Source organism: Eptatretus burgeri, chromosome 10 (genome assembly GCF_056783735.1).
Source record: "Eptatretus burgeri isolate ZD-2024b chromosome 10, Ebu_testis_v1, whole genome shotgun sequence".
In the NCBI taxonomy this organism is placed as follows: domain Eukaryota; kingdom Metazoa; phylum Chordata; class Myxini; order Myxiniformes; family Myxinidae; genus Eptatretus; species Eptatretus burgeri.
This window is the reverse complement of record NC_140970.1, coordinates 67,686,688-67,698,668: the sequence shown is the minus strand read 5'-3', so window position 1 is coordinate 67,698,668 and position 11,981 is coordinate 67,686,688. Positions and strand designations below refer to the sequence as shown.

The window sequence follows — 11,981 nt, the reverse complement described above, 5'->3', positions numbered from 1 at the left end:
TTTATTCAATTTGCATGCAACTAACGCCAAAATGTTCAGAATTCAACCCCTCATCTTGTGATATGCAATATGACACAACGACGCCCATACTCTTGTTACCGGTTAAGGGTCAAAGGTCAGGGGGGTCACGACCTTGAAAAATATGCGGTTTTTGTCATAACGCGGTCAATTCTTGTCCGCTTTACATGAACCCAGCACCAAAATGTTCAGGATTTAATGCCCAATCTTGTGACACAATGACGTCATAACACATGTCACCGGTTGGGGTAAAATGTCGGGGGGGGGGGGCGGGTCACGCCCTTGAAAACCAGTTCCCCACACTCATACCAAGAACAAAAAAAGTAGTGGCGGCGAAGGTATGCGCTCTATGAGTGCCCGTTCTCGTTCTTTATTAAATACTGTTTTGCATATAAAACAAGTGACCAGAGGACCAGCACCATTTTGTAGTGTAAGAATATTGTAGCTTTTCATGAATAAAACACTTTTAAAATATTGATGCATGAAAACATTAATCATATGAGCCTTTAACATTTTAACTCATATGGACTAACAATAACATTCATGAATCACATAAACATAAACCAGAAAAAAATTGCTTTTAATACTTTTCTGATTTTACCACTTTTTTACCACTAACTAATGACACTGTTCAGACTAAAAAATATGTGCAACATCAAGCAGAAAAAAAAAACAACTTGTAATACTTATCTCTTGCACAGGCATATAAACACAGCAGTGCACAGTATACTCCTAATACCTGTCTTTGTTTTGTCCATATGCAAAAGGCACATAATAACTCTTAACACTAATCTATCTTTGGCATAAACATATGAACATGGGAATGGAAAAGATATGGACGTAAAAATAAACTCCATAAAACAAATGTAAAACAATACAAAAATATCAATAAAATCACCTGAGATTTGGCTACCTGTTTTTACTTTCAGCCCTACGTAGCACAAGCCACTCCTCTTTTGGAATTTGGTTTGGAGCATCTGGGCAATAACGGTGACCCCTGAATTGCGTATGTCCTGGCGATGTTATTGGTTTATTGCATACACGACAAGTATAAACCTTTCTCTCTTTTCTCTCTCCGGTTTTCTTTCGGTGGCGCCAATCTGTCGTACGAGACGCGGGTTTAGAAGCTACAGGTTGGATGACCATAGGCTGAACAGGGGGCTGTGCTGGAGATTCCTCAGTGGGCTCACTGGGTGTTGGAGGGTCCACGGGAGGGGGTGTCGCCGCCGGCTCAGACACAGAAAGTGAGCGGCGCACACGTCTGGCAGCCTGTCCCGTTGTGTCTGTCGGCTCTTCGAACGTCAAGGGAACTGCAGGCTGGGAGGGGTCTGATGGCAGCTCTTTGGCAGGGGGTAGAGGCTCTTTAGCGGTCCTGCGCCCTGGGAGAGACAGGCCTTGCATCAACATTTTTATCTCCCCTCGCCTGCTGTGGTCCTTGTACCACTTGGTCAGCGTGGCTTCATTGATGACGAGCAAGATCAGGTCTGTCCCTTCTAGCAGGTCTTCACTGTTGAGCAGCCTCTGGCGTATCCCGTTGTAGGCCGAGATGATAAGTTTCCATCGCGAGACATAGCCCCCCTTCTTCTGCGGCGTGCTGATCTTGTCGCACAGGTGGATGCAGACAGCCTCGACCACTCGGCTTTTTGAAGGGCTGGAGGCAGGGGACCCAGCAGACAGGAAACACCTGCAAAAAGTACCCCCCAAAAAAGAATAAATATGCATGTGGAAATAATGTGTATGACGACATCAGTTGCATCAAATGTATAAATGCATTGTCTATATATCGGTGCCTTCGTTTACTCACACGCAATACAAGTAAAGTAAACGTACTATACCTCTTCATGGCATCAACTCCAACGAAGCCGCTCTTGGACCGCCCAAACCTCCCTCTCGATGGTTTCTTTAAACGAATGGTATGTTTGATTGGCCGTTTGTCGTAGTCAATTAAGGCCTCATACAACTCCTTGATGCTGGTTGCTTGGGTGGACGAGATGGCCAGACCTGAAAGGCCAATCAAAGCCTGGGCAAGACGATCGACTTTATCCCATCCGGGAATGCCACGCGAGTCGACACTGATGTCTTCTTCGTCATCGGATTCGACCTCAGAACTCTGTAAACAGATAATGCACAGATAATGTAAACAGTTAAATAATGCAAAGCACTGCAAAACAAAAATAATTATTAATTTACCATGTATACTTTTACAAAAAAAAATCACTATTGTTTTTATACACTGATCTATTTGAGTGAACATGAGTAAATTAAATTAACTGTCTGTCTACTGGTTCTAATATATTATAATCTTATTACATCATTTAGTAATAACACTATTACTATTATATGGCATGTAACTAACCTCGCTCTCATCATCGGGCGGAGAAACAGGAGCAGCGGGCAGAAGCTCTTCTTCTTCCAACGACGGAACTGGCTCATTCAACTGCTCATCTGCCATGTCTTCAAAGCCTTCATCTATCTCGGTATCCAGGTCTTCTGCTTTGGGCAGAGTGAACCCACTTTGTCTGTATAAGTACTCTACCCCAATGTCCTCCCCAGTGTAGGTTGACGGAACCATGGCCACGCTCAGTGCTGGCTTGTTGAGCACGGCCTGGCTTAGGGAGTTTACTCGTTGAATCAACCGCACATCGTAAGTCCTCAACACTTTTTCAGTGTTCGGCTGGCTCAAAGCTGCTGAGGAGCGCAGATAGTTCCAACGAGTGATGCCGTCAAGGAGGTACGCCTGAAAGTTCACCGCACTTGCCGAGGTACCCGGAATGAATTTGGCGAGGTGGCTGTGAAAACATTCAAGGGAGGTCGACCCCCGCGCACACCTGAAGACTGGGAGGGTGTGTGTCCCCTTCGTCAGCTCCCCTGTTACGGTGTATAGCTGCAGTCCTGTGAAATATACAGAAAAAAAGACACGATTGAAAGAAATAAAAACACTAAATTTAACAAGAAATTTTCTATTCTGCTGCTGATGAAAAAAAAAAGAAAAATAAACTTGAGTTAAGAGCTTACCTGGAATATCCTGAATGCAGGCTAAGTGTTTCTTCTGCTCCTTCCATATGTCTGTTATCTCTGACTTCAGAACAGGAACACCCAGCGCATCCGACACACCAGCCAGGCCTAAGATGAGGGCCTCGATGTCCTCAGCCGTCTTCAGCACTCCCTTGGTCCGCCTCCTACAGTGACTGAAAGCGGGATTGTGCAAAGTTCAACCATTAACATCACTTCTAGTTTGTGACAATTTTGATCAATATTGCACATACATCGACTACGGCTACTGGAAAAACACAGGTGCAAATAACTGGTTTTTTTAGTACGTTTTTTTTCAAGTGCTGTTTACCTCTCCAACTCCTTCCGGGTGATGGCCTTCAACGCTGAGCTGTCTGAAGGGTTCGGGACACCCGCCTTCCGCAGTTCCGACTTCTTGGCCTCCTGTCGGTTAACAGATGTCTATATTAAAAATACACACACTAAACAGAAAAAAAAACAGCTTGAAAAATTCAGTTCATCTACAAAAGTTTGACTACTCTTGTAATGTGACACAGGAACGAAGGAAAACATTTCACATACCTTTAAGTTGTCCAAGTCCGACTTGTCCCACTCAAATATGGCGCTGGACAGGCGGGCCATAAACACGCCATACAGTGGGTGGCTCTCTGAGGTGCAGCCAAGGGCCAGTCGCCTCATAAAATGCCATATGTCGAGGCGGATTTCTAGATGCTCCCAATCAGAGAACAGAAGCTGAAACATGCAAGGCAGTAAATACATGCTAAATGCTCTCTGACAAATATATTTTTTTTTTTGAACAGAAATATGCATGGGTTACAATGTTGGTTAATTTTTATATTTATTTATTTATTTATTTATTTATTTCATGCCCTCATTTAAATTAAAAGTACCTTGTACTTGGAAGGTCCGCTGTGGGAGCAACACTCTCGGTCCGTGTAGAGGCACCGAGGCGGGTCCTGGTTGGCCGTCTTATACCTGGACACCAGTCCCTCGGCCATGGGCTTGAGGCTGTCCATTCCCTCTGATGTGGTGAGGACAGACATCAACACCTCGCCCCTCTCATTACCCACATTTGTCGCCCACTGCGCACTTCTACACGCTTCTCCCTGTAGTTTTTTACACACCTGTAAAGCAGAAGAGTGTAAAAATATCAACCCTAACAGAAAAATGCACCTAAAACATTTCTAAAAGAAATAAATAGAAGAAAAACTTCATAAATTATAAATAATTATTAATAACAATCATTAATACTGGTATTGATGGGTAATTACATTTTGGCATATTGTTATAACTGTACCGGTATATGAAATACACAAACAATTTCATAAAAATGAGGTTAAACTATAAAAATTATTGAAATTGAAACAGTCAAGTAATTATAACGACCTTCTTCGTTGAGTCTATCTTCAACACGTTTCCAAACGTGGAGGTGATCAGCGCCTTCAGCGTGTCGAACCGGTTGAAGACGTCCCTGACATAGCATGCCAGGAACCACTTTGGGTTGGGTGGAGGCTTGAACTCCGGAACATCCTCACAGCTCGGGACATCCAGGTTCATCTTCATGCAGAACTGTCGGTGTCGGGCACAGTCCGAAAGGTAAACTAGCTGCTGACGCAAATAGTTTTCGCTGTGCAGCTCATGCAGGTTGTTGCGCATGGCTGTGGGGCTGTTACCAGGAGTCCGCGCTCTGAGTAACGATACGACGGCTCTGTCACAGGCGTATTTGTGCGTCAGCAGCACAGGGAAGCGGGACTTCTGTGCGTCCGTAAGCTGGTCCATCAGCCTACTGTCATGTGCCAGATACTGCTTTAAACACAGTTTGCAGTACAGGTACTCAACTGCAAGGAAGTAAAAACTGTCTGTGTTCAAAACGTGCCTGACGCGACGATAGAGGCCTTTGGAGCGCAGCAAACAATCTGGCTTCCCCTTACAGTCCGGACAACTGAAGCTTATCCCAAGCATCCGGCGTGGCATCCACAGAAACAGACTGTGCAGGAAGTATGACCGCACGTCAGGGGTGCCAGATTCCACAGCCAAGGAGGGCGGGTGCCACCAGAACTGCAGACTGTCCTTAAGCCTGCCCTTGGAGTGGAACAACGCACGGCCTATCCACAGTCTATCGCCCTCCGACATGCCTATCTCCCAGCCCGCCGGCAGCCGGGATAGGTACTCGGCCTTGCTATCATATACGGACGACAAGCTTGGTGTGGGGCCTGAATCCGTCTGCATCTTGTCTGGTGGTGTTATTTGTAGGGACTCGCACCCGTCATCGCTTTTGGGTGGTGGGCTGCTCACTGTGCTGGTCGCGGTGCTGGCAGGCCTACCTGTTGAGGGGCCCGGAAGCTTCTCAGCTCCGCTTCCACCATGAGGTCTGCTCTACAAAATATAAAGATAAATAATATCAAAAAAAATATAAAGATAAATAATATCAAAATATCAAAAAAAAAAAAGTGGCGTTTAAATACTGATAATATCATAACATAAATATAACATATTTTTGTGTGAAGCTCGCTCGTTTATATACCTTTGGTTCGTGGAAATTGCAGTTACACTGAATGGGATTTCCAAACAGGTCCTTTCCCGAGGTGGCGTGTCTAGGACAGTTCTCTATTCGGAACAGAACCTTAGACCATCTACTGCCACTAGGTGCTCGTTGGCACCGTCCGAATTCAAAATGTCCTCCCGCATATTGCCGAAGCCGGACGTGCCACTCTGTGGTTGTGAGTCCCTTCTTCGGCATCTTCACCAGGATGGAACTGTACGCAATAAAAAAAAACAAAAAAACACCTTATAACAGTGTAGTAGTTAAGGCCTTTAAGAGTATTTAGCATACAAACTGCATTTGTACGACAAAATATGGACTGCAGATAAACAAAAATGGGGGTTAATCCCTGATTTCGTGCTGAAATAAACTAGAAAAAAAAACCTTAAAACCACAACATGGGCTTTGTAACAATAAGTTTACAATGATGCGAACCGAAGTAAATATACCCTTTAAGACATCACAGAGATTAACAAACATCGACAGGCATGCATAAATTAACATAAATGGCATAATCTCCCACTAATCGACGGGTATACGGTAAAAACTTAAGCAAAATTACAACTCGCACCGAGGTAAATGGTGAATAACATGCAACAACAACAACGCGGAGAAAATCGGATCTAATCGACAGAAAATGTGTATCACTGACCTGAGCACACAGTCATCGACGAGAGTACATGTCGGTTCTTTGAGGGATTATTATTTTTTTTTTTTTTTTTTTTTTGTATACCTTGTCGATCGCCCTTAAAATCCCACTAACGCGAGATATCGGTCGAAATCGAAAAGAGACTGCGTTTGCAAATTTCCACCCGAGGAGGCCGCCATCTTGCTGGTGAACAGAGCCTCGCTTTCGTTGCCCAGTTCGAATCAACAAAAGTCATTTAAAAACTGAATTTACAAGCTTTATTTTTTCTAAAAAGCGTTTTCGACTTAAATTATGATAAGCTTTTAGAAAATCCTAAGAAGGGTCATAAGAAATGGTCGATAGCGCAGATCTGGAAAGCACTCTTCCAAATTGTTTCACTCCAGCTCCAAATTGTTCCAATTTGTTCCACCTGTTCCAATTTTCCAAAACGTTCCATTTTACGGGGGACTATAGCGGGCGGAAAGCGCAAGGATGACACGCAAATTCGTGAAGCGTTCCATATTTTACCTTTTTATATCAACCTCGACCATTCTCTCAAGGGACGGTTCAGTGTATTATTATCGTCTTGGATGGAGAACAACGTAACAATAATGCAGACAAGTGATCTACCTTTATTTTCGCTCCAAGAGACCTGAAACAAGCACACTTCGACAAAGTTGTCAAATGTAACCGGACGTTTTTACATCAAATTTAACCATAAGTTAATTTTGTTATTTGATTGTGGATTATTTCAAAGATCTCCGTTCCCGTTGCTGAGTTTGTGTTTGCTCTCACTCACTCTCCCGTGTTGAAGGAATTCTGGAAGGCCGAGCTGGAAGGTTCAAAGCGGTGGGGAAATGTGGTTTCTGAGGTAAAGCATCCCCTCTTGACCACATTCACTAATATTTGCAGCTTCTGAGGTATTTTTACTAATAAACTTTTTATATCAACCTTGTATATCAAATCCTTTTTGTATACCAACCTTTTTATATCAAATCAATCAACCAGCAATTTTTCTGAAGTAAAATTCACAAAACACAGAAAAACCTGTTTAAAAAAATTTTGTTTTTTCTAAAATTAAATTTTACAAAAATTACATACAGTACTATATATATATATATATGGGGAGGGGGGTTAGTAAGAGGAGAGAGGAGAGAGGAGAGAGGAGAGAGGAGAGAGGAGAGAGGAGAGAGGAGAGAGGGCATAGGGCATAGGGCATAGGGGATAGGGGATAGGGCATAGGGCATAGGGGATAGGGTGAGGGGAGCAGGAGGAGGGATTGAGAAGAGAGAGTAGGGTGAGGAGGAAGAGGAGGGAGGAGAGTGAGGAGGGAGGAAGATCGAGGTGGGGTGGGGGAGCGAGTGAGGAGGGGTGAGGGAGTGAGGAAGGAGGAGAGTGAGGAAGGAGGGGTGGGGGAGCGAGGAAGGAGAGGTGGGGGAGCGAGGAAGGAAGGGTGAGGAAGGAGGGGTGGGGAAGTGAGGAAGGAGGGGAGTGAGGGAGGAGGGGGAGTGAGGGAGGAGGGGTGGGGGAGTGAGGGAGGAGGGGTGGGGAGTGGGGAGTGAGGAAGGAGGGGAGTGGGGGAGTGAGGAAGGAGGGGAGTGAGGAGAGGGAGGAGGAGTGAGGAGGGTGAGGGAGGAGGGGTGGGGGATTGAGTGAGGAGGGTGGGGGAGTGAGGAAGGAGAGGTGGGGGAGTGGGGGAGTGAGGAAGGAGGGGTGGGGAAGTTTGAACTGACGTAGGTGAACTGAGACAAAAGTTACTGAGAATTGAATCGAGATAGTATATTAGGTTGAGATACTTATTTAATATTGAAGGAGGGTCTATGTTATTAAATTGATCGACAGATTGGTCAATATTATATTTTAGAAATCATAAGTCAACTGTAAGGGAAAACCAAGAGAAGGGAAATCAGCATGGTATTTAGATAATCATTATGCAGAATGGCTAAAAGAATGGCTAGACCAACAGCAATTATGAAATCAATTCACGGAATTAGGAATTGTACCATGTATTGTAATTGTATTGCTCTCACTGATTAGTATCTGGAGCTGGCCAAACTGTAATTGAAGTAAAATGCCTCCATATTTTGTGGAAAGACAAACAAAAGATAAACCAGAATCATGCCTAGTACAGAAGGCATTAGAGAAACGATCAGATAGCCATCTACGGCGGGTATGTGAGACAGGACGGATCACGATACTCGGTTTCGGTAGTTTCTTTGGATGGTTTGCGCCGCATTGAACAGGTCAGTTCATATTGGTGACGTGTCTGGGTGCCCATGGTAGCGTTTGAGACCGGTTGCTTTAGATTGTTGGCCTTGACACATAGTACCGGATGAGTAACACGAACGATTTGAAATATTCATCGTTTTTATATTACCTCCATCAACAGATTAACAACATGGCAGGATAAAAGTCGTAAATTCTGAGTTGAACAAACGTCCTGAACTCATGGACTTAGTTAAGTAAAGCACGTCGTTTGGGACCCGGCCGTCGGTTTGCCGCCGAACGCTGCTGATTGTGACGTCATCGATTCCCTCTGAAAATTCTATCTATATTCGATTTTTTGAATCCGCTATCACCTGCGTAAATATATGGAGCACATAATATGAAGATTTCGGAAGTATGAACAGAATACGTTCGGAGAAAAGTGTGTTTGAAGTTCCAGGCTTATGCCCATTATATTATGATGATGAATGTTAAGTAAGTCAGAGTGTAAGAATTATATTATTGAAAATCGTGTGATGACACCACAAGCATTAAAATATTACGTATTATATTTGTTTTCTGATTAATTGGACAGGTGCATGATTTTTGATCAAGTGATACTTCTTGCATGTTTACTTACCAAAATTTCAAGTTTTGCAATGAAGTAATTTGAGGTATTTCTAACACTGACTTGACCATCTTTCCTCATGGAAGTGCTAAGTTAGCTACTAGAAAAAAAAAAGGCAGCTGCTTTGGAACTGCTTGTGATTGAAAATTAAAGAACAAGAAGAAGAAGCTAAATTTCATAATTATTACACAGATGATAGAATATTCTTTCTTGACTGGAAGGGATCTTTGGAGGATGGTGGAGGAAAAAAAATTGTTGATTGCAAATTGGAACCCTGATAAATACTGCTGCCATTTCCACATGGAATTAGCAAATGAGATGATTGTTTTTGAGTATACATACAACTGAGGTTTCTTTATATTTTAGCATGCTGTTTAGGTGTAAAACGAAAAAACAGAAAGGTAAAATTTTGATATAATATGTAATGTACATTAGATGCTTATATAAGAACCTTTGTCAGTCTTATTGAAATACATGAGCCCACTACATTTTACTGATTAATTGAATTAATAAATAATCAGTGTTTAACCTTGATTTTGTTTGTTTCGCAGTGTTGAGAGCAGTTGAACTACGCAGTATACAATTTCATCTAATGAAGCTTTGGAAGAACTTCGACCTAAAAACTAGACAATGGGGAGAATCCAGATTTGGGTGATTGGGCATTGAACACATGATCATGACACGACCCCCTTCCTGAGGAGATAAGATAAGCATGTTATAGAAACAAAAATAAGAAGAAAAAAACCCACTGAAGAGAAGGTTGGAAAAGTCAAACCCCGGCAAGGCAAAGACTTAACGTCACCATTGCATGGTGCATGCCTGGGGGAATGACCCCAACCACACTCGCAAATTGCTACTCTACAGATACATTGTGAACTTGCCATGATTGCATAGTGCACAACGAAGGCCCTGAAGGTCCATACGGTGAGTCATCTGCAACATGCATTCAATGGCGCAGGTGGGAATCGTGCAGCCATCGTGGCTGCCTCCAACGTGCATAGCTGGTTTTGGTGAATCAAACTTGATTGCACAAACTGCTGCTACGAGGCCCCAAACTCTGCTGGGCCTGGATCCAAATTCTGCTTGGGCTGGATCTCTGGGTCACATCTCGAGTCCTCTTCGTCTCTTTCAACCCAGTGTCATCTGCAACCCAGTGTTGGGCCCAAGCTCGTACCTGCCAAGATCGACCTTCTCTGGAGCTCAAGGAGCGCTTAGACTGTGTTTCCCGTTGGGTGCTGCTCTATCTATACCCTGACCCGCTTATCCCCTGCCCTCAGGTAGGACGTCTTTTCAATTCGTGACACCTGCTCATGAACAGGCCATTAATTAAATTGAAACACACTCACTAAACTGTCTGGGACTCTATTGAAATGGTCGTCGTCCAGCATTCTTCTCCGATGAGCACTCGCTGCCATTATTGATTGAACTTGTGTTTGGGATATCTTTTCTCCTCTAGGAACAGGGTATGATGATCATGTGTAATATGATTATTCAAATTTTTCCTGAGAGGAAAAAAAGGGGGCGATGTGGTAGAAAAATAATTATATTCATGTCTTCTCAATTATATTCACTTGTTGAATTGTTGCTGGTACTTTACAAATTTAATTTTGTACGATAGTCAAATTGGCTCAGTAATGTTTTCCTTTTCCCGAGACTCTTTTGACCTACATAGTGATTAAGGAATATCTTACGATAAAAAACGGTCTTGCTTGCTGCATAGAAACAGGGTGACCTGGTTGATAACACTGCAAACTTTTGCCATGAGTGTGTCATTTTCTCTCCTCCCATCTAAAGTGGCCACATATTGCAGTTCTGAGTTCTTTTGCCTCGTGCTTATCAGCTCATCCCGTTGTTGAATTGCGAAATGTCTCACCCTCCCATTTTGGGATTTCAAATTGTGTGTAAGAAGGATTGCTTCGGGCTTCTGTTTCAGTGAAGTTCATTCTCATGTTTCAGTCATTCATTGAATGTTCTTCCTCTGTACATACAAAATTAAAGATTCTCCTTTGGTATGCTGATCCAACTTGTGGAAGATTGAGTTCTTTTCCACCACAGAGGGCAAGGGAAAGCAACCTGAGGGGAGGGCAAGGGAAGGTAGTGTGAGGGGAGGGTCCATCCGGGCATAACCACCGTCTGGACACGTCCGAAGATAACCACCATCCGGAAATAACCACTGTCCAGACTCATATGGAGATAACCACCACCCGGACATAACTACCATCCGGATATGTGCAGAGATAACCACCGTTCAGATACGGGCAGAGATAACCACCATCTGGGCAGAACCACTGTCCAAATATGTTCGGAACCAGAAAAAGAGAGAGAGAGAGAGAGAGAGAGAGAGAGAGAGAGAGAGAGAGAGAGAGAGAGAGAGAGAGAGAGAGAGAGAGAGAGATGTGGGAGGATGTTGCAGGATGTTGCACTGCATTAGGAGGGGGTGGAGTGAGGACGGGGACAAAGAGAGAGAGGGGTGGAGGTAATGGGGGTAGAGGAGTTTGCAGAGAATATGTAATGTTGGAACGGGACTGGTTGAAGATATTCAAGCTGAAATGGGCCGAGATTTGTCACAATGGGATATCAGCATATCACGAGTCCATGTTGGATCAGTACCCAAAGGTTTATCAAAGCGGACGAGGAAGAGTGAAGAACATGACTGCTGAAATTTATATGGATCCATTAGCTCAGCCAAAGTTTTTCGAGCTGTACCCAGTGCCCTATGTCATGAAGGGGAAGGTCGACCTTCAGCTTGAACACCTACAGAAGGAAGGAATTTTAGAACCAGGAGAGTTCTCAGACTGGGCAGCTCCAGTCATGCCTGTCCTAAAAGGTGATGGCAAAGTCTGCATTTGTAGTGATTATAAGCTTACTGTAAATCAAGCAGCAAGACAAGACAGTTATCCAATTCCACGGATTGTTGATTTGTATGCCATCTTAAACAGAGGACAGAT

At 43.6% G+C, this 11,981-nt stretch overlaps 1 protein-coding gene across 1 annotated transcript; it reads right to left on the bottom strand.

The window, feature by feature from the left end:
• Positions 1–927: 927 nt before the first annotated feature.
• LOC147018767 (uncharacterized) lies at positions 928–6,400 on the bottom strand. Its single transcript, XM_085900094.1, has 10 exons — positions 6,336–6,400; positions 5,555–5,786; positions 4,417–5,406; positions 3,921–4,154; positions 3,592–3,801; positions 3,362–3,453; positions 3,034–3,206; positions 2,375–2,910; positions 1,854–2,128; positions 928–1,702 (listed from the first exon to the last, which is right to left on the bottom strand). Exons 1-10 carry the CDS (start codon positions 6,398–6,400, stop codon positions 928–930), a joined length of 3,582 nt encoding a protein of 1,193 aa, XP_085756220.1.
• Between the last annotated feature and the right edge of the window lie 5,581 nt (positions 6,401–11,981).

Excerpts from the sequence above, each read along its gene's own strand:
- LOC147018767 (XM_085900094.1), bottom strand. The coding sequence starts at position 6,400 with ATGGCGGCCTCCTCGGGTGGAAATTTGCAAACGCAGTCTCTTTTCGAT. Across the intron at positions 5,407-5,554 it reads GCAATTTCCACGAACCAAAG|AGCAGACCTCATGGTGGAAG; the intron begins GTATATAAACGA and ends TATATTTTGTAG. Across the intron at positions 4,155-4,416 it reads AGATAGACTCAACGAAGAAG|GTGTGTAAAAAACTACAGGG; the intron begins GTCGTTATAATT and ends TCTGCTTTACAG.